Source organism: Sceloporus undulatus, chromosome 6, assembly GCF_019175285.1.
Source record: "Sceloporus undulatus isolate JIND9_A2432 ecotype Alabama chromosome 6, SceUnd_v1.1, whole genome shotgun sequence".
Lineage (NCBI taxonomy): Eukaryota > Metazoa > Chordata > Lepidosauria > Squamata > Phrynosomatidae > Sceloporus > Sceloporus undulatus.
In genome coordinates, this window is record NC_056527.1 from 138,094,939 (window position 1) to 138,121,370 (window position 26,432).

At 42.4% G+C, this 26,432-nt stretch overlaps 1 protein-coding gene across 5 annotated transcripts in view; it reads left to right on the forward strand.

Annotated features, from left to right (window-relative positions):
- The window catches only part of IGSF9B (immunoglobulin superfamily member 9B), a 140,086-nt gene that overhangs the window by 57,631 nt on the left and 56,023 nt on the right, over positions 1–26,432 (forward strand). For all 5 annotated transcript variants that reach the window (XR_006104830.1, XM_042477404.1, XM_042477405.1 and 2 more), the window contains exons 4-7: positions 4,860–5,011; positions 8,686–8,803; positions 18,959–19,100; positions 22,172–22,317. Coding sequence is in view for 4 of the 5 variants with exons in the window: in XM_042477404.1 (XP_042333338.1) it covers positions 4,860–5,011; positions 8,686–8,803; positions 18,959–19,100; positions 22,172–22,317 (558 nt within the window). In the remaining variant the exon portion in view is untranslated. The remainder of the gene's footprint in view (positions 1–4,859; positions 5,012–8,685; positions 8,804–18,958; positions 19,101–22,171; positions 22,318–26,432) is intronic.

Below are 26,432 nucleotides of genomic sequence, written 5' to 3' on the forward strand. Positions count from 1 at the left end.
TGCTCACTGAGGCAGACTCTGCTCCTTGTTGCAGCTGCACAATCTTTAAGTTCAGGAACATTGCCTGGGTGAAGCAGAGAGCTGAGCTTTACTTTAAAGTTTAACTCTTAAGGACATCAGAGGTACCTTTTAATTTTTTTTAAAAAAAACATTGCTCTTTAGCTGAGCCTTTCCATCATCGCTGGAACATGCAGAATGCTGTCACGTTTAATTTCAGAGGTGAAAAGAGCATGGCACATGGACTGCTTTGTAAAAAACCCAGTCTTTTTATTTTCTCGAGAGAGTGATGTTGTCCTCTCCCACCATTACTGGCTAAATGTTTTGCTATGCTGGCTGGCTTGCTAGGAAGCTTATGTATGGGGAGGGCAGAAGCAGAGCTTGGGAAAGTTACTTTTAATTTGGACTACAGGTCCCAGGCTGCTACAGCCAGCATGGCCATTGTGGATTCTGAGAGATGCAGTTGTAAAGATTAAATTTTTGAAGCTTGTGGGCACGTTTACACATGCTAAATGAAACAGTTTAAATAAAATCCAGTTTTCTCTGCAGCTGTCCAAGTGACATACATGACATACAGGACAATGAGTGCTGAATCCAGGCTTCAGGGCTTTAATCCGGAGGGAACATTTGGAATTTATCCTGGTTTTGAATGGAAAATCTGGATATTCTTGTGTGAAGATGGACTGCGCTCCAGAATGACATTGATGTGAGGCTGGAAGGAGGAATTCAGAAATACGTACATTAACATGCATTGTAGGAAGAGGGGAAAAAACCCTGGAGTGACCACAGCTATGTGGCCGCACATACTGCGGTTTATTGGACCAGGGTGAATTTGAAAGGGAGAGTTGTGTGGACAGTTCTCCTGAACTCACTTCAGTGTGTGTAGACTAGCTCATGATTACTGTGGATTGGGATAACCCAAAGATAAACTGGATTTTCCTATCAGTGTAGATGAATCTTGTGTCAGTCTGTTACAAGGAGTCCTGCAAGAACGTCAATCTCATTCATTTCCCCACACTCCAACATTCGTTTTCATTGTTTGCAGTGAACAAAAGCTAATGCCAGATAAACTTTGTTATTCTTGAAGCCACTAGACTCTTTGGTGTTTAAATATTCTGAGATCTGGAATATTAGAGCCACCCATGTTCTGGGAGAATCTTAGATACCTGGAACGTTTGGAAGATTGTCTGATGTAACAACATCTGGAGGAAGAACATCTCTAGTTATTTCCCCCATTGTGGCTGTTTAAAGTTTCTGAATGTCTACTGAGAAGTAAATCTTACTGACTTCAGTGGGCCTTACTACTAAGCCCCTTTTACACTGCATAATTATGCAATTATGATTGCACTTTAATTGCCATGGTGGCATCCTATGGACTCCTGGGGTTTGTAGTTTGATGAAGCACTAGACCTCTCTGGCTGGGAATTCTAAGTACCCCTCCTTCAACTGTAGAATTCAGGATTCTACAGGATGATGCCATGGTAAAGTGCTGTCATAGTGCTATAACTGTGTAATGTGAAGTGGCCCTAGGTATGCTGGTGTAAGGTTGCAATCTAAATTGTCTTGCTATCTGCTGTGTGTGAGAGGGAGTGTGTGTGTGTGTGTGTCGGTTTTAAGGCAGGCGCAACTTCTACACTAAGTAGGTCAGTGCTACTGCTTGCAAGCGCCTGTTTTTAGAATTCTTGCAGTTCACTCTAATTTGATCAGGCCTGGTTTTAACTCACCCCGACATGAACTTCTCCAATCTGCTTGTTCTGCATCCCTTAGGACAGAGCTGGGCAACGATGAAAGGGACAGGGTTAATTTTCCCTCCCTGGCAACACTTCTACAGGCCACACTGTTGGTTGCAATGCCACCAAAGGTAACTCCATGTCCCTTGTACTTCCTGATTCAGCATAAGGATGGCTGATTTTTGTGGTTTTCCTGGGGTTTGGAGGGTCAGCTATGGTAGGTTTTTTTTACTGGGGAGGTTGTCCATGTGGGTCATAGTGTCATTTTCTCCCCTTGGAAGGGATCAGTGAGGACCCATCTCAGGCAGTACAGTTGTGGTTGTGATGGGGGAGGATGAAATTTTCCTTTATAGTGCATGATCTTAGAGTCATATAGTTAGAGTAGGTTTGCCCTTGCCTTTCCCTGAGGCTGAGAGCATGTGACCTGCCCAAGGTCGCCCAGTGGGTTTCACAGCTGAGTTGGGAATCGAACTCTGGTTGCCAGATTTGTTCACCTCATTTTTAGGAGGACAAAAGAAGGTCTCAGTTCTGAGTATCAGGTCCAAACCTTGAGATTTGGGAAATCTAGAGCTAATCTACGCTGCAGAAATAATAAAGTTTGACACCACTTTAGGTGCTATACCTCCATCCTGTGGAATCCTGGAACTGATAGTTTTACATGGTCTTTACCCTTCTCCGCCAAAGAGTGCTGGTCCCTCACAAAACTACCAATCCCAGGATTTCTGTAGGATGGAGCCATGGCAATTAAAATGGTGTCAAAGTGTCTTATTTCTACAGTGTAGATGCATCCCATGTTAAAAACCATTTCGTCTTCCCTAGCTGCTCTTCCTTTGGTCTCAGAAGCTAAAGCTGAAAATCATGAGAACATCCATTTCCACCTTCATGGAAGTACCACTCCTGGGGTGTGTGTGTGTGTGTGTGTGTGTGTGTGTTGGTGTGGAGCATGGGAATGTGTATGTTCAGCACTGTAACCAATGTACAGAGATGACATGAGAACAACCCTTTCTTGTGCCTGAGCAATGACCTTGAGATTTCAGCTTTACAGTTTTCTGCTTCCCTCCTCTCTCTCTTTACACTGTAGATAATGAAATGGCCAAACCGTTTTTTTTTTCAGCGCAACTTGGAATTTCATTCTGTTTAACACTTCCCCAGCCATGTAGCTGGCAGCTCAGACACTGCGGCATTGTGGGCTGGGGAAAACGAAACCCACGAGGCTGTCTACATTGTGGAAACTTAATGAATCGCGAGAAATAAACTAACTTGTGTGTGGCTCAGTTGCTCCAGGGATGGGGGACGGAGAGGCTGGAATTTGGTTGTGTATTTAAAAACTAATGAGGTTTCTAATGGTTGCCTTGAGCCTAAATGGAGGACTTTGCTCCCTTTTATCTCCTCCCTCAACAGCACTTAAATTAAAAATACTAGAAGTTAATACTTGGTGATGATCCATGAATTTCTCTTAGTAAATATACACCATTGAAGAATGTTCATTGGCATTGCAAATTCCTTTCCCTGCCTTATTCCTCTCCAATATGGAAGGCTGTCAGCCATTAAGCTGAGTTGCTTTGAGAGAATTTTCATTCAGACAGCTTGCACGTGTTTTGCAGAAACTTTTTACCCACCTGGGATTTTCAGTGGAAAGATGCTGTGAAATTTAGATAACATTGTGTCTTGCAGTGGTATCAGACTGAATATGGAACATTTGCTGGATATCCAGGTCTTGGATATTCAGGATATGCAGCATTTGCAGGTCAGTCTTCTTGCTTCTGCTCTGCAGAGCTTTTGAACTGTTCTGCTTTGTCAAAATTGAGTGGACTGCAGAAACTGGAAGGGCTCCTGACATCTACTTTGGACATTCTCAGACAGGGCTAGTTTTTCTTGCATGCATGCCAAGGGTATATAGCATTGGGCAGATTCTGAAGCTATGGTAATAATGTCTCTAATACACATGTTAAAATACCAGTCCTAAATAATTTGAGGCATCCTTCACATCAGTGACAAGTCTCCATTTTCAAGGAAGTTGAGGCTCCTTTATATTATGATGGTAAACAATTTTCTCATGGCTTGTAATAACAAGATGTTAATGCTCTAGATCCAGCAGTGCCATGTGAGCACAATCATATTTGTATTTGGAATCACTTTCCAGCTCTTTCCCACCCCACACTTCCCTCTAGGAGCATATTAGCTGAGTTATATATATTTTTCCCTTTTAAAAAATAAATCTTATCTAGTTAGGGCAGCTACCCAAAATCATTTCTTTTCAGAGTCAATTGAAATTGCTGGAATGTCTTCCTACGAAATTGGACTTAACAGCTATTTGTGATTAGGCCTTTATTATAATTCTGCAAGAGACTATTTAATCAAAAGGCAGATTAGTATCTGCACTGCAGTGCCTCTGTGCATTTTTGACAATTATCCAGTAATGGTGGGGTGAATGGGTGGTGAGTACAATATATGGACCCCTCTTCATCCTCTTTATCCTTTCAATACATATGACATTTTCTTAGGATCCCTGGTTAAATTACTGAAAACATCTGGGGCAAGGGGAAAGCTGATTTACCCTCCTGCTTCCTACTATCTGCTCATGTCCATTGCAGTGACATCATTTTTCAAGGAAAGACCTTCAGAGAGATTCTTTTTCCAGAACCTACTGTGCTAGAAGTTATCTGCAAGTTGGATTCTATGCTTTTGGGACTCAATCAAGGCCAAGGTTGCTCATAACAATATTTTAATTATTGTTAATGTTGTGAGTCTTCAAGTCATTTCCAACTTATGACGACCCTAAGATAAACCTACCATGGCATTTTCTTGGCAAGACTTGTGCAGAGTAGGTTTGCCATTGCCTTCACCAGAGGCTGAGAGCATGTGACTTGTTCAAGGTTACCCAATGAGTTTCATAGGTGAGCTGGGAACTCTGGACTCCAGAAATGTACTCCAGCACGCACATTATTACACCACACTGGCTTTCTATGTTTATAACAGTGTAACAAAATTAAGAAGGTGGTGTTGTTACCAGCTGTCATTTTGCTCACACATGCATTTGAACTTCCACAGTGTCCTGTCTGCACTTCACGGCCTTTGACCATGTCTCATGGTACCTTTAGACATCTTCTCTTTTTTTTATCTCTTTGACAGCTCCCCCCACCTTCACAGAAACTCCCCCCCAATACGTAGAGGCGAAGGAAGGCAGCAGCATAACCCTCACTTGCATGGCTTTTGGGAACCCAAAGCCGACTGTCACCTGGCTAAAAGAAGGGGACCTCTTGAATGAAAACAACAAATATCAGGTAAGATATTTGAGGGTCCATATCTTAGTGGTACACACATGTTCTGCATGCATGATTAGGAGCCCTGGTGGCGCAGTGGTTAAATGCCTGTACTGCAGCCATTCACTCAAAACCACAAGGTTGCGAGTTCAAGACCAGCAAAAGGGCCCAAGCTCGACTCAGGCTTGCATCCTTCCGAGGTCGCTAAAATGAGTACCCAGACTGTTGGGGGCAAATTAGCTTACTTGCTAATTAGCTTACTTGCTGTTCACCGCTATGATCTTTGGAATAGCGGTATATAAATAAAACAAATTATTATTATTAATTATGATGTGCAGGCATCTTTAATTCACACGTCTTGGGAAGTATATTTGGCAAAGAGCTCAACCCAGTATCTTGGAAAATTCCTGTCTATGACAAGTACATAATGCTGGATTGGACACATGACTGTGCAGATAGCACTGGGCAGATTCATATAATCTCACTAAATAAGACCTATTAGGTCAAGCATTGTGTTGGTACGGTGGCCATCCAGTTACCTGTGGGAAATCTGACAGCAGGCCATGGGTTCAACTGCACTCCCTCTGACTGCTATATATGCTACTGGTTGTTGCTGTGTGCCATTTCAGACTTATGGCAACTCTAAGGTGACCCTATCATGGGATTTTCTGTGATTGAGAGTGTATGGTTCACCTAAGAACACCCAATGAATTATCATGGCTCAGTGGGGAACTGAACCCTGATTTTCAGTCATAGTCAGATGCTTAATCCATTACACCATGTTTGCTCTCACTGCTCTGGCTGTGGTATTAGAGGTCAAATATAGCCACCCCAACCAATAGCAACTGAGAGCCTTGAGTTCCAAGAATTACCTTTTCCCCATTTTGAAATCCATGCAGATTGTCATCCGCCACTTCATCTTGTGATAGTGAATTCCCCACTTATGTGCAATATGCCACTATGCATATATGTTCCAAGTCAAAGATAGCCAACTACCAAAGTATTTAATCTAGCTCCTGGCAGTTCTTCCGAATTATAATTAAGCTGAGTGGGCCCTTGGCAGCAAATGCTATTTTATGAGTGATGCTGCTGATTTTTTTACCTTTCCAAACTCTCCACTCTGAATTCATGAATTAGCATATTTGCAACAGTATCTAGAGCCTCCACACTGCTGGGGTGCAGCTACTTTCCTGATGTTTCTGTAAAAATCTCCTGCTTTCTTTTCCATCCATTACAAATCCTCTGCTTTTCACACGGTCACCAATTCTGTGTGAATTGTAATGGGCAAATAATTTGACTCTTGCAATAATTAGGAATCATTTGTTACAAATTCAGAGGGTAGGAGGATGTGAAGTAATGACAGCAGGGAAGGGTGGCACCAGCTGGTGAGGAGAGAGGATGGATCATAGTTGTGAAAAGGGATGTGTGTATAATGTCAGCTGGAAATGTTGTTTCTCCTGAAAGTTTGTCCTGCTTCATGTTCCCACCCAGTCTCCTGCTACCAGTACCAGTACCTGGGCATCCTGGCGTATTTCTGTAGGCAGCCAAAGCATACGTGATGTTAAAATACATCTTTGTATTTAAACAAGTACATGTTTGAAAAGCATATCTGCAGACAAGGGCGTGGGATTGTAACAGGGGTGGATAGGGGGGCTTAAATGTTTGCTCCACAGTTACAGTCCTGGCAAAAAAATATCCCTCCCCAAACTGCTATTTGCATAGGGAGGAGATGCAGAGGCACAGTGTGTGCCATGTGTAGTTTGGCTCTGGGCCTGTGTTTATGCAAACTTGTGAATGTGTGGATTTGTAGCTGTACTGAGCAGGGAGCTCAGAATTGTTTTCCCCCCTTCCTATTTTTGTGGGAGAGGCAACCCTAGCAGACAACTTATCAATTACTTTGGCAGACAAATTGTTATTAATTACTTTCCCTATTCATTATCACTGAAACATTCAGAAAGATGAAAAGTTTGGAAGCAAAATCATTCAGTGTAGCTTATTCCCAAGTAGGTGTGCATAGGATAGATTGCAGTCAGCCTCTATTTTTTCATGGGAGGGCTTAGTGTTAATTCCTATCTTAATATTTGGTAGTTTCATACTCTTCTGATTAATAATGCTTGAGAAGGCTCAACGACATAAGGGTCTTTGTGGTCCAGCTTTGCCTGATCATTTTGGGAAGCGGAAAGGACTTTGCCCTTCTCCGTCTGGGCATGGACAGGGGTAGCGTGTCCCTGTTAGTGCTCTTGGACATCTCTGCGGCCTTCGATACCATCGACCATGGTATCCTTCTGGAGCGCCTGGGGGAGTTGGGTATCGGGGGCACTGCTTTGCAGTGGTTCCGTTCCTACCTCTCGGGTAGATTCCAGATGGTGGAGCTGGGGGACTGTCGCTCCGACAAGAGGGCCCTCATATCCGGGGTCCCTCAGGGAGCGATTCTGTCCCCTATGCTATTTAACATTTACATGAAGCCGCTGGGAGAGATCATCCGGAGACACGGGGCATGGTGTTATCAGTACGCTGATGACACCCAAATAGTCTTCTCTGTGTCCCCGACTGATGCAGTGACTAGGGATGGCATCTCTCCGCTCAACGCCTGCTTGGAGTCAGTAATGGGCTGGATGAGGGAAAACAGACTCAGCCTGAATCCAGAGAAAACAGAAGTACTTGTGATAGGTTCCCCTGGTCCAGGAATGGAAATTTTTCCACCTGTCCTGAATGGGGTCACGCTCCCTGTAAAGGACACTGTTCGTAGTCTGGGGGTGCTCCTGGACTCGTCGCTCCACCTAACTTCTCAGGTGGATGCGACAGTCAGAGGCGCCTGTTATCAGCTTCAGCTGATACGCCAGCTGCGACCCTACCTGGGCCGGGGGGACCTTGAAACAGTGGTACACGCACTGGTAACCTCTCGACTCGATTTCTGTAATGCGCTCTACATGGGGCAACCCTTGTACCAAACTCAGAAGCTTCAATTGGTTCAGAACATGGCGGCTAGACTGGTTACGGGTACCTCCAGAGTCAGTCATATAACACTGGTACTGGAGGACCTACACTGGCTGCCAATTTGCTTCCGGGCGCAATACAAGGTGTTGGTTATAACCTATAAAGCCCTAAATGGCTTGGGCCCAGGGTACTTGGAGGACCGCCTCTCCCCATACAATCCGCCCCGCACTCTCCGGTCGGGGGGGAAACAGCTTTTGAGAGTTCCTGACACGAGATATGTGAAGTCTGCACATAGGGCTTTTTCTGCTTCGGCCCCACAGGCTTGGAACTCTCTCCCTGTCGAGCTCCGCTCAGCCCCTTCCCTAGAGTCTTTTAGGAAAAACCTAAAAACTCACTTTTTCCGTCTTGCTTTCCCCCATGTCCTTTAATTCCATCCTTCTCCTTTATATTGTTGTAATGTAATGGATGTCTTTGGTGTCATTGGTGTTATTAGCTTTAATGGTTTTAAAAGGTGATTGAATGATGGATATTTTTATGCTGTAATTTATTGCTAATGTGGGGGGATTTCTTTTATTGGATTTATTGTTGTTATATTTTAATTGATTGTAAACAGCTGTGATCATTGGAATAGCGGTATACAAATAAAGATTCATTCATTCATTCATTCATTCATTCATTCTCCAGTCAAATCTTGGGCAAGGGGGGGTTGTGCCTTGGCAGTGACTTTGTGTGTTGATTTTCATTTTCTTCTCTCTCAGGTTAGGGATGGGAGCCTGACTGTTTCTTCTATCAGTCGGAATGACAGAGGCGCTTACACCTGCCGTGCGTACAGTATCCAGGGGGAGGCCGTGCACACTACCCGCTTGCTTGTCCAAGGTAATCTCTAGCACTGGACCATCCTTATAGATGATCTAAAAACAGGATGTTTGCCGCAGTCCTAATCTTTCGGTCAAAGACTTTGCTGCTGTGGATATTATTTTGCTTCAGCATGATGTATGCTGGCTGGATTTTTCACGTTCCAGGAGGAAGGGAATATTTAGTCATTTGGGAGCTGTTAACCTAGTATATATTTAAAATAACGAAGAACAGAGAAATGTGTTACTGGCTTTCTGGATGCAGGGCATCATTTGTGGTATGCCTAATGTATGTTGTTGTTGTGTGCCTTCAAGTAATTTCCAACTAATGGCAAACCTATTTTAGGGTTTTCTGGGGCTGCGAGTATGTAATTTGCTCAAAGTCACCCAGTTGGTTTCCATGGCTGAGGGGGAATTGAACCCTGGTCTCTAGCGTCATAGTACAACACTCAGACCTCTGCGATACACTGGCTGTCTAGTATACAGGCCCAATGGCACCACCAAGGAGATCCAAAGGGTGCAGCCCACACCTGGTGACACCTCAGAAGAGGGATGAGACCCAGTCATGCCCTCCTCCTACTGCAGGTTAATGAGAAACAAGGAAGGAGCCACCACCATGGCAAAGGAGAAGGACCAGTGCACCCCTCCAAGCTTCACCATGGTGGCAGCCTCCTCCTGAGGAGGAAGCCATGGCTGCAGCAAAGCAGAAGGACCAGTGTCTTCTTTTGGATACCACTGCCGCCCTCAGCAGTCCCCCCTTGTACCGACTGACAACAGATGTGAGGATACCAATGTACATGCTTAGCAGATAGTCTCCTAGTATATACTAGACTTCTACTATATAGGCCTACATATAGCTTCCCCTTTTTACGTGCACAATGACTTCTTCCTTTTCTTTGAATTCTCACTCTCTTAAAGCTCCCACGTAGAAGCATAACATAAAAATGATGAAGATACAATGTCCCATTCACAAAAATCTTCTCCCTTTGAAGCAACGATACCAGGCCAAAGGAGTGTAAGGAAGGAGGAAAGGGGGCTTTTAAGAAATGTTACTAATATGTAAATTGCACACCAAAAAAAACAGCGATAGAACAAGGGCCGTAAAAAATATTTGCCAGTTTTCTTGCCCTTGACAAGAAAAAGTGTCTTGAAACGTTAAAAAAACCTGCTGAGAAATAGTCAGCTTCCTGGACATTTTTCAACCCTTGCACAAGAGTGAAAAGACCAGCACTTTATTTTTGTCAGGAGCAGTAAAAAAAAGTTGAATGATGTACAAAAGCAATGTAGCTGCTCCCCCTCCCCAAGTATTTTGTGTGCAAAAGATTTATTCATGCAAAAGCAACTTTGTCATTCATTTTGGGAGAAAAAAGTCCAAAGATGTGGGAAAACAAATGAAGTGTGTGCAAAAATGGTGTAATCTTGCCTAGCTTCGGGGGGGGGGGGGGAGAGTATTTCCTTCTTGCAAGTGAAAATGAAAAGAAGATAATATTTATATCTGTAGATAGCTGAAAGTCTTTATTTTAAAAACTTACTTCGTTTTTTAAAGGATCTATCAAATTTTAGATCTCAACAAAATTTTAGTGAGTGGGAGAAGAGGATAACAGTGCCAGTGATAATGATGTTGATGATAATGATAATAGATAATCATGAGTATAGAGACCCTCAGGGAATCCTATCAATGAAGCAAACCTTGTTTATTTTAATGAATTTGTAATTTTAAGTTGCTGAGATTCTAACATATTCTGGTCATGATTTCAAGGTTTGTTTGTTTTGGGAGAGGGAAGGAAGGAGAAGAAAGATGATGAGTGTAGCTAGCAGAAGTGGAATCAGAATGAAAAAGAGGACGACAGAGACAAAAAGAGAGCTGAATAATAAATAAGAAGATATAGCTAGCTAGGAGAACTGGGAAATGGGCAGAAGGAGGGCGATAAAGTGTAAATGAGAATGGATTAAGAAACAGAAGGAGAAGATATTGTATATACAGTGGGCCCTTCCCTTATGTGGGGGATCCGTTCTCGATCCCCTCCCCCGTGTGTAAGGGGAATATGTGTATGTTCGAACCCCACTGAAAACAAAGGGGTGCATGCATGTGTTGTGCATATACGGGCACACGCGACATTGTTTCTCCCGCTGTGCGGCTTCAAGTGTAAGCTGAAAGCCATATATGGCACGACCATATATGACACGGATGCACTGAACTCATGTATATGTCTAGAAATCTTAGTTAAAAAATTGACCCCCAAAAAAACTGAGTTAACTTATTTGCGAATCAGTGCAAGTACTGTACTTTAACGCTTATTAAAAAAGGAAAGGCAAGAGTGTATTCTGTCTCTGAAACACTCACCCCCTCTGCTGTCTCATCTTTCCACCCTTTAGGGTGAACACAAACAGTTATGTCTGCTGGAATTTTGTAAGTTCTTTGGCATTGCTTTCCTTTGCTTCATCCTTTAGATCCTTTGTTACATGCGCCTATGTTTTACCCTCAATGTCTCCATGGGTCATACCAAAATCCAAATCCTGCCCTCAACTTATACATGAAGTCGACTTATAGTTGAGTATATGTGACAAGTGTAGTTAGTAGATATGGGGACAGTGTAGGAGGGAAAGGACCAGGAATTGTGGGGAAGGTGAGACAGAATAAAAGAACTGAGAGAAGGAGTTGCAGAGGATGGAGAAACAGAGGGACTAGATGATGAGGGAGATGAATTTTTGTTTTGGGAAAGAAGAAAAAAGAGGATGTGGGAGAGAGAGAGAAGAAGAAGAAGAGGATGAGTGAGAGATGAAAGAGAAAGATAACATCCAACACTCAAACCACTACACCATGCTGGCTTTATGTTCCTCTGTTAATGATGAGGATCATAAGAAGTCTAATCCCCTTTTAAAGCTGTTCAACTCAGCTGCTATCACCACATTCGCTGGAAGCAAATACCACAGTTGAACTCCATGCTGGGTTAAACTACGTGCGTACATATGAGGAATCTGTTTTATTGGGCTCAGAGGGCATGGAGGAATGTTGTACTAGTCACAAGGGCCTTGGCAGCAAATTATGTCAATTATAATAAGGGGCATTTTGTGGAGAGATGACATTGCCCACCTCATCTCCTTGGAGTGTGCATTTTACTTTGTGTTTCCCATTAAAGAAGAGTTAACCACATGAATCTCTTTGAAGGTGACTCTTGAGCAAATGACCATATAACCTCCAGCCAGTGAGCTGGGCCCCTTTCCAATCATCCATTAAAAAAAGAAGGGGGGTGGAACCATCCAAAATGCCATCAATAAATAAACAAGAGAATTAAGTCCAAACCCTAGACATTTAAATAATGGTGAAGGCTGCCAGCTCAGCTGAACAATGTGAGAGATGCAAAGGACAGAGTAGGGAGGAAGGGCTGATGTGCTTTCTGTCCCTGCTTAGAGGGTTTTGCAGTAGGAAAGTTCTCAGGCTGAAAGTGGGACAGCCCCGGCTTTGCCTTGCCTTGGGGGAGAGACATGCCTTATTGATCGCCTGTGTGTCTGCATCTATAATAGACCCTCCCGTCCTTCCATCCTGTTTGCTTAGCAGGTGTTTTGGGAGTTGTATTATTGGTGTATTGATTAGATAATTCTGAGCCATCAAAGAGCCTTAAGATGGGGATGGGCGGTGAGAGGACTTATAGTTAGAGTTGACAGTGTCCTGTTATAAGAGTTACTTTTGGGAGTACAGTTCCCAGAAACCCATGGCCAGCTTGGAAGGAAGCAAACAAATGATCATGAAATAATTATGTGCACAGAGCCAAGATACTGAGGCGGAAAGGAGGAGATTCATTCGTTTTTGTTTCCCAGAATTAAAAATGGTTTGCTGACACTCAGGAAGTTAGAAAGAAACAGACATGTCTCAAGATTTTTCATTGTTTGGGAAGCCTTTCCAGGGCAATTCATCTGCAAAAGTGTGGGGGAAACGCTTGGGAGACCCAAGAGGGAATAGCTCCAGTAATAATAATAATAATAATAATAATAATAATAATAATAATAATAATAATGTATTTATATCCTACCTCTTCCGCTTTGAGGATCGAGGCGGGTAACAACAAAGTTCATACAATACACAATAATAAAACCAACAAGCCCCACAAGACCCCGGCCCAACCCTCCCTCCCAACTATAAAATTAAACAGTAAAACATGGTTAAAAAGCACATAACAATACATCAAAATTAAAAAACAAAACAAAAAACAAACTGCAAATAAGAAAAATAATAAAAGGAGGGGGATTCAAATGGTTCTGAACATTATCAATCAGGGAAGGCCTGCCGGAAGAGAAAGGTTTTTGTCACCTTTTAAAAAGCCTCGAGTGAGGATAATTGGCAAATCTCTTCCGGAAGGTCATTCCAGGTTTTTGGAGCGGTGGCAGAGAAGGACCACAGAAGTCTTGCAAAGCAGTACACTTACAGAAAATGTGTGCCTTTGTTGGGAGGGGGGCAGATTGCATAGAAAATATATTTTATGTACAGGGAATAGTCTATGCATGGTTTTTTCTGTTCAGAAAATGTGCACTAAAACAGTTTATGTGATTTTTTAATTTATTTTTTTGGAAATGTATTCTTTTGCACAGGGGGAAAAACATTTCTGGGCAGAAAAACCTATATGCATTTCTGCACAAAAGCATACCCTCCAACATTTTACAGATGAAAACTTGGACACATGGGGTCAAACAACACTGGAGTGTGACTAAGATGGCCAAAGCTATTAATGAGTAAGAACACATAAATTAGGAGAGGCTGTAACATACAGTTTGCTTTTGCCTTAGTTTCCAGGGAAGGCAAGATTCCATTGCCAACATTTTTTCTTTTTCTACTAAATTAATTGAGGGAAAACTGCTTTTGCACTTTGAACTTAGTTTGCACCAGTGGAGGTAAACCGAGGACAAAGGCAGAAAGTAGGAGTAGAAGGGAGAAACTGGGACATTTTTAAAGCATCTGAAAAGGCAGCATGGCAGGGGATTAATCAGGAATATCCCTGCCGAATTGAGATTATGCAAAAGAATTTGTGCAGCCAGTAAAAAACTACAGAAAGCATGTGTCCTTGCATGCATGCAAGGACAAAATATGTGAAGATTTATGTCCCTGGGATAAGTGAGGGATGCTCTTTTCTGCAGCAATGCAAAAAGAATGGCTGGCAGCTCTGACAGAGTCCTTTTTGGAAGGGAGGAAGCATAAGCTTTCAGCAGCTGTCAGTCCTCTGAGGCCACACACAGTCTTTCTCCTGTCCTTGACAATGGGGTTTATGCTGGGAGGTTGCTGCAGGCTGCTCTCAGTTCGCTGTCCAGTGTATGCAGCTAAACTGGCCTGTGTCTTCTGCTCTCTGCTGTGACTGACAGCAGTTCTTTGGCCGGGGTCATTCCCAGCTTGAGACGCTTTAACCCTCTGCAGCCAAAGCATGTACAGTACATGGCCCTTCTCCCCACTAACAGAGTAGCATTTGAAGCAGTAAAAATACTCAGTTTATCTTTACAGGTGCAAACTGAATTCAAAGTGCACAATCTTGAAATTATAATCTGAACTAGGCAATATTACTTTTAGGAATTTGGGTTTTTTGTTTTTTGTTTTGCCTTCAAGTTGCCTGTCAGCTCATGGCGACCCCATGAATTTCATTGGGTTTTCTTAGACTAGGAATACTCAGAGGTGGCTTTGCAAGTTTCTTCCTCAAAAATATAATCTACAGCACCCGGGAATCATTGATGGTTTTCATTGCAAGTACTAACCAGGGCTGATACTGGTTGGCTTTCAAGATCAGGCAAGATCTGGTGCCTTTAGTGTACCTAGGCCACTTGACAAGTAGATATTAGTAACCAGTTATGAAAAAAACCAAATATTTTTTTAACCCCTGGGGAATCACACATCCCTCCAGATGTTGCTTGACTACAATATTCAGCATTCTTCACTATTGGTGATGCTGGGTAACAGATTATGGGAATTGCTGACCATCACATCTAGGGGTGCACATGTTATTAACACAAGTGTACTTCACTTGCATATCCCCATCCCTGTGTTTAATCTCTTGGTGACCCTAAAACAGGGTAGACAAACATGTGTGTCCTCAGATGTGGTGGGCCTGCAGTTCCCATCTTGGATTGTCTCTTTGTGGTTGTGTACATGTGTGGTGTGTGAAACACACAGAGAGAGACAAGAGGCATGGGACCTCTCACTACTGGGACATGTGGGCTTAGGCTGCATGGAGGTGAGTAGCCGGAAGATTGGGAATTTCCTCTGTTAAAACTCCCAGGACCTTTCAGGAATGCTGAATGCGTTTAAGTGTACTCGTGGTAGATAACCGTCATAGTAGTGGCAGTTAATGTCTCTGCTTCCTCTTAGTATCACAGAAAAAAAAGACACATTTAATTGGGATACCCTTGTGGTATTGCCTGTCAGGCAGATGAAATAGCCATCCTGAGTTACAAGCAGCTGTCATTCATTTTATTCACCTCCCTTTCACCCTCTTTAAAGATAAGTCTAGAGGGACTGAATTCAAAACTGAAATGAAGTAGAGAGCAAAAATAGCTGTGCTTCCCAATTTAATGAGCCACCACCCTTTGTAAACAATGTTGTTTTAAAAAATGGTCAGCTTTTGCCCCTGGAGGAGATGGAATACAATTCTTCCCCCCAATCCCTTTCAGTAGTAATGTTGTTCTCTAACATTACTTTGTACAGTTCTTTGTACAGTTGGCCCTCCTCATCTGCAGCTTTGACTTTGGTGGATTTCATTATTTGCAGATTTGATTAATATGTTCTCTCTAAGAATCTCTAGGTTCTCCAGTGTAACTCTGCTGGAAGTTGAGCATAGAGTTGCACTGGAAGACCTAGAGATTCCTAGAGAAAACACTTCTTTAGGCATTTATAGGTCCTCTGGTGTAATCCCATGGTCAACCTCTGGTAGATGTTGACCGTGGAGTTGCACTGCAGGACTTACAGATTCTTAGAGAAGTGTTTTCTCACATACGAAAATAGCCTTTTTTAATTTGCATTTTTTTCACTGTCAGGGGGTTCCTGTGCCCCTAATCCCAGCAAATGTGGAGGTCTCAGTACACAGTGTTTCCAGTCACATAGGGCTTTGCTGATATGGACATAGTTAACTGAAGTCTGTGTGTCTGTGCCTTCAAGTCGCCTGTCGACTTATGATGACCCCTTGAATTTCAAAGGTTTTCTTTGGCAAGGAATAGTCAGAGGTGGTTTTGGCAGTTCCTTCCTTTGAAATATAGTCTTACAGCACCTGGTATTTACTGATGGTCTCCCATCCACATACTAATCCTCGGTACAACCCAACTTAACTTCCAAGATCAGACAGGATCTCGTGCCTGTAGGGGCTATCCTTCAATATTTTTATATCTACATAGTGTGTGTGTGTGTGTTCGCATGCGTGTGTGCAGGTGCACACGCATACACTCACACTTTATTTAATCAGGTTGACAAATTCAGTTTGATTTCTTTCTGGGAACTCTTCTGCACCTTTAGCAGTTGTGCTAGAAATTCCACAGGTTTGGCTTTTCCACCTGCAGATTAGCAAGAGCTTCACGTAATGAACTGTTGGCCACACAGCTCTACAAAAGTATTTATTTGTCAATGCATGTGCTACCTTAGAAGACTGATGGGGAATGTAAGACCAATAAGAATGTAGCCTTGAGGACTAGAAACATCCTCCTTCTTATCCTTTTCAGAATTTAAGATCTGAGACACTGAGGAAGCCATTGTGGAGCTACAGCAATCCTGTAGCCTTGTTGATAAAGCCATAAATATGCCATTTGAGTCTAAGGATAAAATCTAGCTGTTTCTTTCCTTTTTGCATTCGTGTAATAATGCCCTTACATGTTAAAACTGCCCTTTGCTAAATGCTGAAATTGGGCTGTAAATAATAATAGCAGCACTTCAGAAACTATCACTTATGTAGCACTTCAGAAAGTTCAAAGCACTTCTCATACAGCAGTAATCATGACTGCAAACCTATGTAGTAGCATTTTCCCAGTAATGTAGAAGCTGGGTGGAGATAGAGGTGGAAGGGATGGTCTGTTGCTGATAAACAGTGGCTTGCATAAGGCACCTTTCCGAATCTGAGAAAATTGAATCAGAAACACTGACTTGCAGCTAAATTGCTTGTTACTGGACAACATAATTTTTGTTAGCACAGATGCTTTAGGCAATGCTGACAGATTCTGGCAGTGCTAGTCAAAAAGAGTAACTTTTCTGAGGTCTTCAAAGAAGGCCACATAAAACCATAATAACAGATACACAGGCACATTCCTAAAGCTGTGTTGCTGTTGTGTGCCTCCAAGTAATCTTTGACTTCTGGCGATCCTAAGGTGAACCTATCATAGGGTTTCTTGGTAAGTTTATTTAGAGGAGGTTTGCCATTGCCATCCTCTGAGGCTGAGAGAGTTTGACTCTCCCAAGGTCACCCAGAGGTTGAACAGACTGGCATTTTACGCTGGCCTCAGGGCAGAGTGGGGCATAGCATCTGCATGACACATGCCCCGACGCTGCCCTGATACTGCCGTCACACTGTGCACCCAACTGCCCAGTGCGACATTATGGCACTCCTTTGGCGCTGCATCCAGATGACACAGTGCCAAAAGGAGTGCCAGAAACTGCTACTCTGGCAGCAAAAGCACCTTTTCTCTGGTGCAAAAAGGAGCGGCATTTTGCCATTCCCTTTAGTGTCCGGGAAAGGCCAGATTGAGGCTGCGGCATGTAGTTGTTGTAGCCCTGATCTGGCGCTGAAAGGAACGGCAGCAGGCCACTCAAAAGGGGCAGTCTGTTTAGCCCCCCTCCAGTGGGTTTTTGTGTTCAACTGGGAAATCATAATCTATTTTTCCATGGAGTATAGCACTGTCAACCTGGATGGCCACTTGCGTGACAGGGTTTTCTACTTGGGTCTTACAAGTCCCACAGGTTGGACCTATCATTAGGTCCAAAGAGGTGGTTTTAGAGGTAGTAATAGATGCTCAGATTTGGCAACAAGAGGTTAAATCTGAGAGATGAGTGTCACAAAGCCTCCTGGGCTTCTCTGTTACCTTCAAGCGCAGTAGAACAGTGCTTCTCAGGCTAACTGATATGGGGGACTAGCAGTTATATTTTCCCAATGTGCCAAGGACTGACACAAAAATTGTGTCCATTGGATACAATTGTTTCTTAATTTTCTAGAAACTAGCCAGAGATCAACTCCTGACAGCTCAGGGACTGGTACACAGGTCCAGGGACCACCACTTTGAGTGACACTGCAGTAAAGGACACTGTCACATTGCCAGTTTTGAAAAAAATTCAAGCCCAGTTCACAGAATGAAAGTCATGTTGATGGTGGGCAAACACCCCCTTGTTCTTTGTTTCCGGCAACAAAATGTCTTGGGCCTGTTCTAATAGAATACAGATGTTAGAAAATGAACGCAGAACTGTCTGCAGTCATGGGCTGCTGCCACACTGCAGAATTAATTCAGTTTGACATCACTTGAACTGCCATGGCTCAATGCTACAGAATCCTAGGATTTGTCATTTTCTGAGATAATAATAATATAATATAATATGATATAATATAATATAATAAATAATTTATTTATAGCCCACTCAATCACAAATAATCGGGTGGATTACAACAGTAGAGAATACATTTTAAAAATACAATGAAATGCAAATTGATGTTTAGCTGCATCTACCAGTGTTTCCTAAACGTTGTTCCCCCAGATGTTTTGGACCTCAGCTCCCAGAATTCCTGATTATTGGCTCAAATGTCTAGGAAACACTGATCTACACTGTAGAATTAATGCAGTTTGACACTGCTTTGTAGTTTGTTGTGACATCAGAGCTCTCTGGCAGAGAACGTTAAACTACATATTCCATAGCACTGAGACATAGCAGTTAAAGTGGTGTCAAGTGGTATCAGTTCTTCAGGCATAGTCTATGCTCTCCTGCCATGCGATGGTCCTTGTCTACTAGGACAAGGGCTTGGGACCTCCTTATAGCATTAACAAGAGAGTCTGCAAACTTCATGCGATCTGAAGGAAAAGAAGGGCCAATTGAGCTTGGCTGTGTGAGATACAAGTGGCTGCTGGTTGGTGTATCTCCATTCCTCACACAGCTAGCAGTGCGCTGCTGTAGCTATGAGCTCATATTCCCATTTTCAGCTGCTGCGGTAACTGTTTGTCTCCTGCTCTCCCACAGGACCCCCTTTCATCGTTTCCCCTCCAGAGAACATCACGGTTAACATCTCCCAGGATGCCATGTTCACCTGCCAGGCCGAGGCATATCCAGGCAACCTGACCTACACTTGGTACTGGGAAGAAGAGAATGTGTACTTTAAGAAGTGAGTTCAAAACCTGGTGCTTGGCTTTTCTTTCTCTCCCATGTTATTGTGGTCTGATCCTGCTGAAGGACCTGCTTGCGAAACAGGATGGGAGAGAAGATTACATTTTGAGTCTCCTTTTTTCCTGCACCGATAAGCCATGTATTCTGCTTGTCTCTGTTTTGTACACTAAATTGGGCGCCACTGTACCATGCGGGGAGAGAGCGACCCTCACTTCATCTGATGACTGGAGTTGCTATCAAAAAATGGTAGATCTTTTAGTATTATGGCAAACTGTAAGCAGCAGGGTGACTATTCACCTTTATTGGTTAAACTTGATTTTTAAAAAATAATCTCAGAAGAAAGAGTCTCAGAAATTTTGACCTGTAAGTGTCAAAGCTTGCATGTTTAGTAAAAGTCTTATTTTCCATCATCTATTGGTAACTGGCATTAAACCATGTAAGAAAGATAAATGTAAAAAGCCAAACAAACCCATACCAAGAAGTGGATGCAAATGTCTGGTGAATGTATAGCTTCCTCAAAAGAAAACCCACTTCAGACCATGTTTTTGAATACTGGTGCTTGAGGGAACCATGGTTAGTATAAACCATGATGTCCATTTAGATATAAGACATGGTTAACGTTGACAAAGAAGAGAGAGGAAGAATGTGCATATTCACAGTGCTGGTTCCTGATATGCAGATCATAGGTTTGTTGGGAGCCGTTTCTACATCAGCACTCAGGAAAAGATTTCAAATATCTCCCACTGGGTCTCATATATTCTTAGGATTTGCCAGGTAAGATCAGCATTGGCCACATTTCTGATGTTGACTCTAATGTGTTTGTAGGAATGTCTATCTTTAACCTGCAGCCATGTATGTGTGTGCATATCTACCAGTTTAGCAAAACCAGTTCATGCATTTGACAAAGTGAGTTTTGGCCCCTGGAATCTTAACACTGCAACGTATTTGCTTATCTTTAAGATGCCACAGGCGTCTTGTTCTTGCTATAACAAACTAGCACAATCCTATCCCACGGAGCAGTATCTTGCAGTCTAGGGGATATTCTATCTGTCTGTCTCTTTTTTCCTGGCCAGGATTATCAGTATTGTTTATGATTTCTTCCAGCTGGGAGCATGAGCTCCACTTCATTGCTTTGTGATCAGGAGCCCGGCAACATATGACGAGTAGTGAGGAATTTCGGAAAAAATCACTTCAAGGAACAAGCAAAACATGCTTTTCAAATCGGGGAAACTGAAATAATTAAAGCACAGCAGGAATCTGAATATGAATGTGTTCCTCTGCTCCTTGGAACATTATCATGCTAGTTAATCCAGCCCCTTGGGGAGGATCAGTTGTCCTGAAAAGACCCATAGTGTTCTTTTAAAAAAACCTGGCAGAAAAGTGGAATTGTTCTCCCTGGGACAGCCTTTCAGTCCAGTTCAGATGTAATATTTTTTCTTCTAGGAAACAAAAAAAACAAAAACAAAACAAAAAAAAAACCCAACCCTGTAGGAGAATATAGAGAATTTTGAGGAGAATTACAAAACCAACATGAATTTTGCAGGAAAACATCAGTGGGTCACCCCCTGGATCTGTGCATTTCAACTTTGCAGTTTTCCCCTGCAACATCCATTTCTCCATGGACTTTCTTCATTGGGAAAAGGCCTTTGGGGCAATTCTGATGGAAAGGTACATCGGGAAATAAGGTTATCCTTCTGAAGAGAGGTTTTTTTTTCATATGAGGGAAATGGCTGTATCTTGTAAGATTTTCATTCACACAATAGCAGTGAGGCAGCTGCCTCAAGCAGCAGATGCTGGGATGGGAGTAGAGGCTTTTACAGGTATGAGGGATCGAACTTTTTAAGGAGAGGATGAAATATGCCGGAGCCTCATTGCTCTGATCACACACACCTTTCCAATTTATTTATTTTTTGGCAACTGTCATTCCTGTACCTCCCAGAATTCCCATGGGAACAAAACTTTTGGGATGAACTAGATATCCACTGGCTGTGCTGGATGGGAAATGCTGGACGCTGTAGTCTCCAAAAAGTAACTTTTCCAGCTTTTGATCCAAGGTCAGCTGAGTTTCTATGCCACTGTATTATGACCAGGATAGAGTGCATCTCCACACTTCATAGGTCAGTTTTAATGTGTATGCAGCAAGAGAGCATATCGTGCTGAGTTTGAAACCCTGACCCAGAATCAGACTGCCCATAAATGATTTAATACTTGCTTTTTTGCAAACATCTGGTGCACTATGGATGTGAGGTGTGCCATCTTCTTCTTCCCACACTTCAGAAGGCTTCTGTTTGCCCACAGATCAGGAATGATTTGAATCAGCACAGGTTGATTGGTTTTATCCACAGGTTTTATCCTTGTGCTAGTTTGCTCAGGGCACTCCCTCTTTTTCCTCCCTTCTTCATACAATAACCCTGCAAGGTGGATTAAGGAGAGAAAGTTTGTCACTCTGCATGTTTCGTGAGAGCTGACAATGCATTTAAATCTCTTGTCCCCCTGGTGCAATGACCAATCCAGATGTGTTACACAATTTCAGTCTCCTAGGATTTTTAAAAAAGGAATTTGTTTTTGTTACTTGCCTTCAAGCTGACTCTGATTTGTGACAATCCTATCTTAAGGCTGTTCATGGCAAGATTTGTTCAGAGGAGGTTTACTATTGCCTTTGTTTAAAGCTGAGAGAATGTGACATGCCCAAGGTCACCTGGTAGTTTTCCATGGCTAAGCAGAGATTCAAACCTTGGCCTCCCATAGTCTTAGGCCCATCACTGAAACCGCATTGGCTCCCTTTAAAAGAAGTAGGTTTTCATAAAAAAGAATGGTCACATATATATGTAGATAGAATCCAAATTGGATTTACCTCCAGAGTCCTCTAAGGATTTTGAGAATTGCAGTTTGGTTTTTTTTCCTTACTTTTGTGTACATGTCAGAGATCGTCCATCATAAGAGTGAGTTTGGTTGGAAGATAATTGACTCTTACCCGTAGCACACACTGTCACTGATGTTTATGTGTTTTCTGCTCCTTTCCCCATCTTTGAAACTTTTTTGCCCCCTTCTCATCTTGTTCCATTGCAGTGACCTAAAGCTGAGGGTTCGGATCCTGATTGATGGGACACTGATCATCTTCCGAGTCAAGCCTGAAGATGCTGGCAAATACACCTGTATTCCAAGCAACAGTCTCGGCCGTTCGCCTTCAGCCTCTGCCTACCTGACAGTGCAATGTGAGTGCATTTGTTCTAGATGAATGGAGGCAGCTTAGGAAATGAGTTAACAAAGAGGTGGCAACAGTTGGTGATAGATCCTATTTTTACAGGAAACATAGCCGGTGGCATCCCTGTACAGTTACCCTGTACCTTTTTAATGGGCACCACTATTACTGAGTTGGCAAGGCAGAAGTCCAGGGACTGGAGAATAAATTGTGCTTAAGTTACAGGGACTTGTGACACAAAGGCTGATTGGTGCAGTTGCTGGTTAATTGCTTTGTTTAATGCAATGCTACCTAGTGCTGCCATATTAAATCAAGCAGCAGATGCTTCAGTCGAGTATCATGTCCGTATTAGATGTCTCAGGGGAGAGTTAATCAGTCACTCCTCTCCAAGGCAGGATGCACACCCACCAGCTTTTATTTTATTATTTGTCTTATACTAAGGCTTCCAATCTGTTAAATAGTTCAAAAGCTGCTTCCTGCATCCTTCTCCCCCCCAAACAGTATATTGTTTAGCCTGCATTTTGTTTTTGCAGAAATCTAGCAAAAGCCAAAAGGCAGAAACCCAGTGAAGTCTCACTTGATATCCTCAAAATATCATTTCTAGGTGGGGTTTTTTTTTGAGGGGTGGGGGGGAAGAGAAGCCATATAGTTGGACTTGTATAAAGCTGTATTAATGCTCAGTAGCTAATATTGTGCCACCATGTATTGAAAAGCAATATGACTTATTCACCCACCACCATGGGCCCCATGCGTGAATGCTTTAATGTTCATCTGGTAACATCAGCAATGTACTGCCTGATACAAGATTTCAGAAAGTGATTTAAGCTAAGAACTCTTTTGGGGATAAAGTCAGGTTCTTGAGACCATTCTTGAGATTGTCTATGAGATGGGGGATCTATTCCATTGTCCAGTATCAGGATGTTTTCCTTGTTCTGGGTTTTATTCATTTGATCTTTGATACTCTATCCACCTCTCACTTTCACTGTAAGCCTAGAGGGAAAAGCAACATCCTTTTTAGGGTTCTGATTTTCCCGACCACTTTTTCTCCACTTCAGTTTGGATAGGAAAAGATCTTGTTCAGCGTCACCCAAGTAGCTGTCAGATGGCAACGGCTTTTGGCCAGTCATTAATCAACCGAGTTGGATTCTGTCCAGTGACCTAGAAGTGAAAAGCTCAGTGTCCCATTACCAATCCCTTGAGCCTATGTTGATTACATTTCCTAAGACACAGCACTAAACTGCATGTACACAAATCAAGTTCTTCATTATGCTCTGGATCCAAATCTGGGTTACGATGCCACAGTCGGCATCAGATGACCTTGATAAATATTTGCTCATTGGGGGTTGTCAGCTGTTCGCAAAATGTGATGGGCAAGAGGAGTGGTGTCTGTGCGTCTGTGTGTGTGTTTCTGTGGACAGCGTAGAGTCAGAAAAAAGAAAACACAATTGTGATTGAAAAACCCACTCCACTTGCAGAATCCTATAAACATCTGCATGCAGAATTCACACACTAAATGCTGCTGGAACAGTGTGATGAGAGAATATGTGAGGCTGTTTTATGAATTTTAATGATTCAGTTGTTAATCTTTAATGCCTTTGCAGTGTGTGTGTGTTCAATTTTGTCCCTTGTAGGCCATCATATTGAGTAACTGAAAAGAAACAAACAGGGAATATTTTAAAACCAGCCAGAATAATAAGGATTAACCCCCACCCTCCAGTCATTTGTGTTCCTATCAGTCACAGAACAGAGAGATTCAAAATCCCTGATAATGGTGGCATCATTCAATCACTCTTGGTTTGACTATGGAATTACTGATATTATCCCTCCGCCTCTTTTTAACTGGAGGAAAACGCAAATGGATGCGATTTCAAAACAGCCACTGTATTAAAAGGAGAATAATTTAATGGAATTTGATAGTGTATCTTACCAGCTATTGCTAATTTGATGAGGCTGCTTCCAGCATGGGTTTAGTTGTGTGAGTGGAGGGATGCAGAGCTTGGAAAAGTTACTTCATTTGGCTACTAACTGCCAGAATCGCACTAGCCAGAATGGCATGAAATCAGAGAAAAAGGTTGAAGTAATATGGTACAAGTAGTGATATTACATGTTCCATATAAGTAAAGGGAATTATTTTTGTGAACGTAAAGACTAGGAATATCATACTTTTTTAAAAAAATAAATAAAGAGGCAGGCATTGCCACTCCAAATAATAATTCGCCCCCTCTCCTAAATTTTCCTTCATCTATACCCCTGAAACACGGTTGAGCAAAATGTGGCCCTATGGGTACATAGAGACGACACTGTTGAATTAATACAGTTTGACACTGTTTTAACTGCCATGGCTCAATGCTATAGAATTCTAGGTTTTGTCATTTTCTGAGATGTTTAAGGTTCTCTGTTAGAGAGCTCACACGTTACTACAAACTACAAATCCCAGGCTTCTGTAAAATGGAACTGACAGTTAAAGCCGTGCCAAACAGCACCAAATCTCCAGCGATGCAGCAGCCACAGACGCCCAAGGTTGGTTTTGTGACTCTTGACCATTCAAGACTTCCTAGATTTTCCTTTTCCTAGCAAAAAAGGAGGGTGGATTGTTTCTCCACGAAGTTGCCAGGAGCAATGATTCACCTTTTAAATCGGTTCCAGGCCCTCTCACCATTTAACAGTTTAAAAAGAAAAAAGAACAACCAGATTGTCAAAACCAGAAGAGAACCAGTGATGACTTCTGCCTTTGCTTTATTTAATTTTTTTTTTTTTTTGGCATTTTGAGGGGGTTTATGTGGCCTTTCCAAAAACCTTGGCTCCTGGACCCACTGCAGCAGTCCTTCCATGTTCTAAAATAATTTGAGGGGTTTTAATTTTAGCATCCTTTAGAAATAATGCATTTCCTTATTTCCTGATCTGGCTATACATAGTTCCAGTTGTTGTCATGACTATCATCTTGCCTATGTGGCTCCCTGGCCATCCTCAAAGTATTCTTACCATTCAGCTTTCTTTCTTGCCTATTTGTCCCCCACCTTTCCTCTGAGGAGTACAGGGACATGATTGTCCTCATTAGGATTCTCAGTCCCATAACTGGAAGTGGCTTTTGTATCCTTTTGTATCTTTAATACTTGTGTAGGTGAGGGGATTGCAAATGGTGTTGCTTGTCATGCAACCAGGTGACATGCAGCACCTGCTGAATTTCCCTCTTCTATACTGCACTGAGCTATGGCAAAGTGGTAGCAAACTGCATTATTTCTGCAGTGCAGATTAGACCTAAGTGGCCATCACCCCATGACCATCCTGGTTGTATTCTAAAACAGCATCCTTTGCTTGGTGATCTCACTAAGACAGTAGGGTTCCTCCTGATCTTTCCTGTTTCCTTCCAATCTTGCTCATTCTGCCGGAGTGGAGTTCTTTCAGCACGCTACAGTATTGTTGATTTCTGAAGTGCTTGTTTTGCCTTTTTAAAGAAAAGACCATCTTGTTAGCATAGTTTATTTCCTTCCCTGTTGGTTCACTACACGTTCTGTCTATTGCAGGCAGCTCCTTTCTTCTAAGCAATCAGGAGACCTCTGAGTTAACAACAGCTACAACTCAAAAGTAAATTGTTTTAAATAACCTGACTGAAAATTGATTCCTCTTTACCACACTCATTTGGGAATCCTCCTACTGTGACCATTTTCATGTAGACAGCACATACATATTCTGCTGTGTGTCCATCCCCCCCTGATTTTCTCCCAGGTAGAAAAGATGAGAAAGTGCTGACTTTTTAAAATGAAAGTTATCTTTCCACCTATTTCTATCTATATCCATATCTGTTCACAGCGTATCAGTGTAATATAGCTTTACTGAAGAATCCAGGGAAGTACAGTTTGGCGAAATCTGGTGCTAAAAGTATTTAATCCATCTAGACACACATAGTGCTCCAGGGTCCCCTGCAGAGCAGGGATGATTACTATTTTAAAATCTGCTTAAGTCTCTATTGTAGATATGTTCTCCCTCTCTTTCTCTCTCTTTAATAAACGAATAAAGGGGGATAAAATGTAGATTTGGGTGTAATTTCTTTGGATTCTTTCTGATGTAGGTCTATGTTTGTGTGGAAATGTGTGTTCAAAAACAGTCCCACTGCTTAAGGGAGTCAGA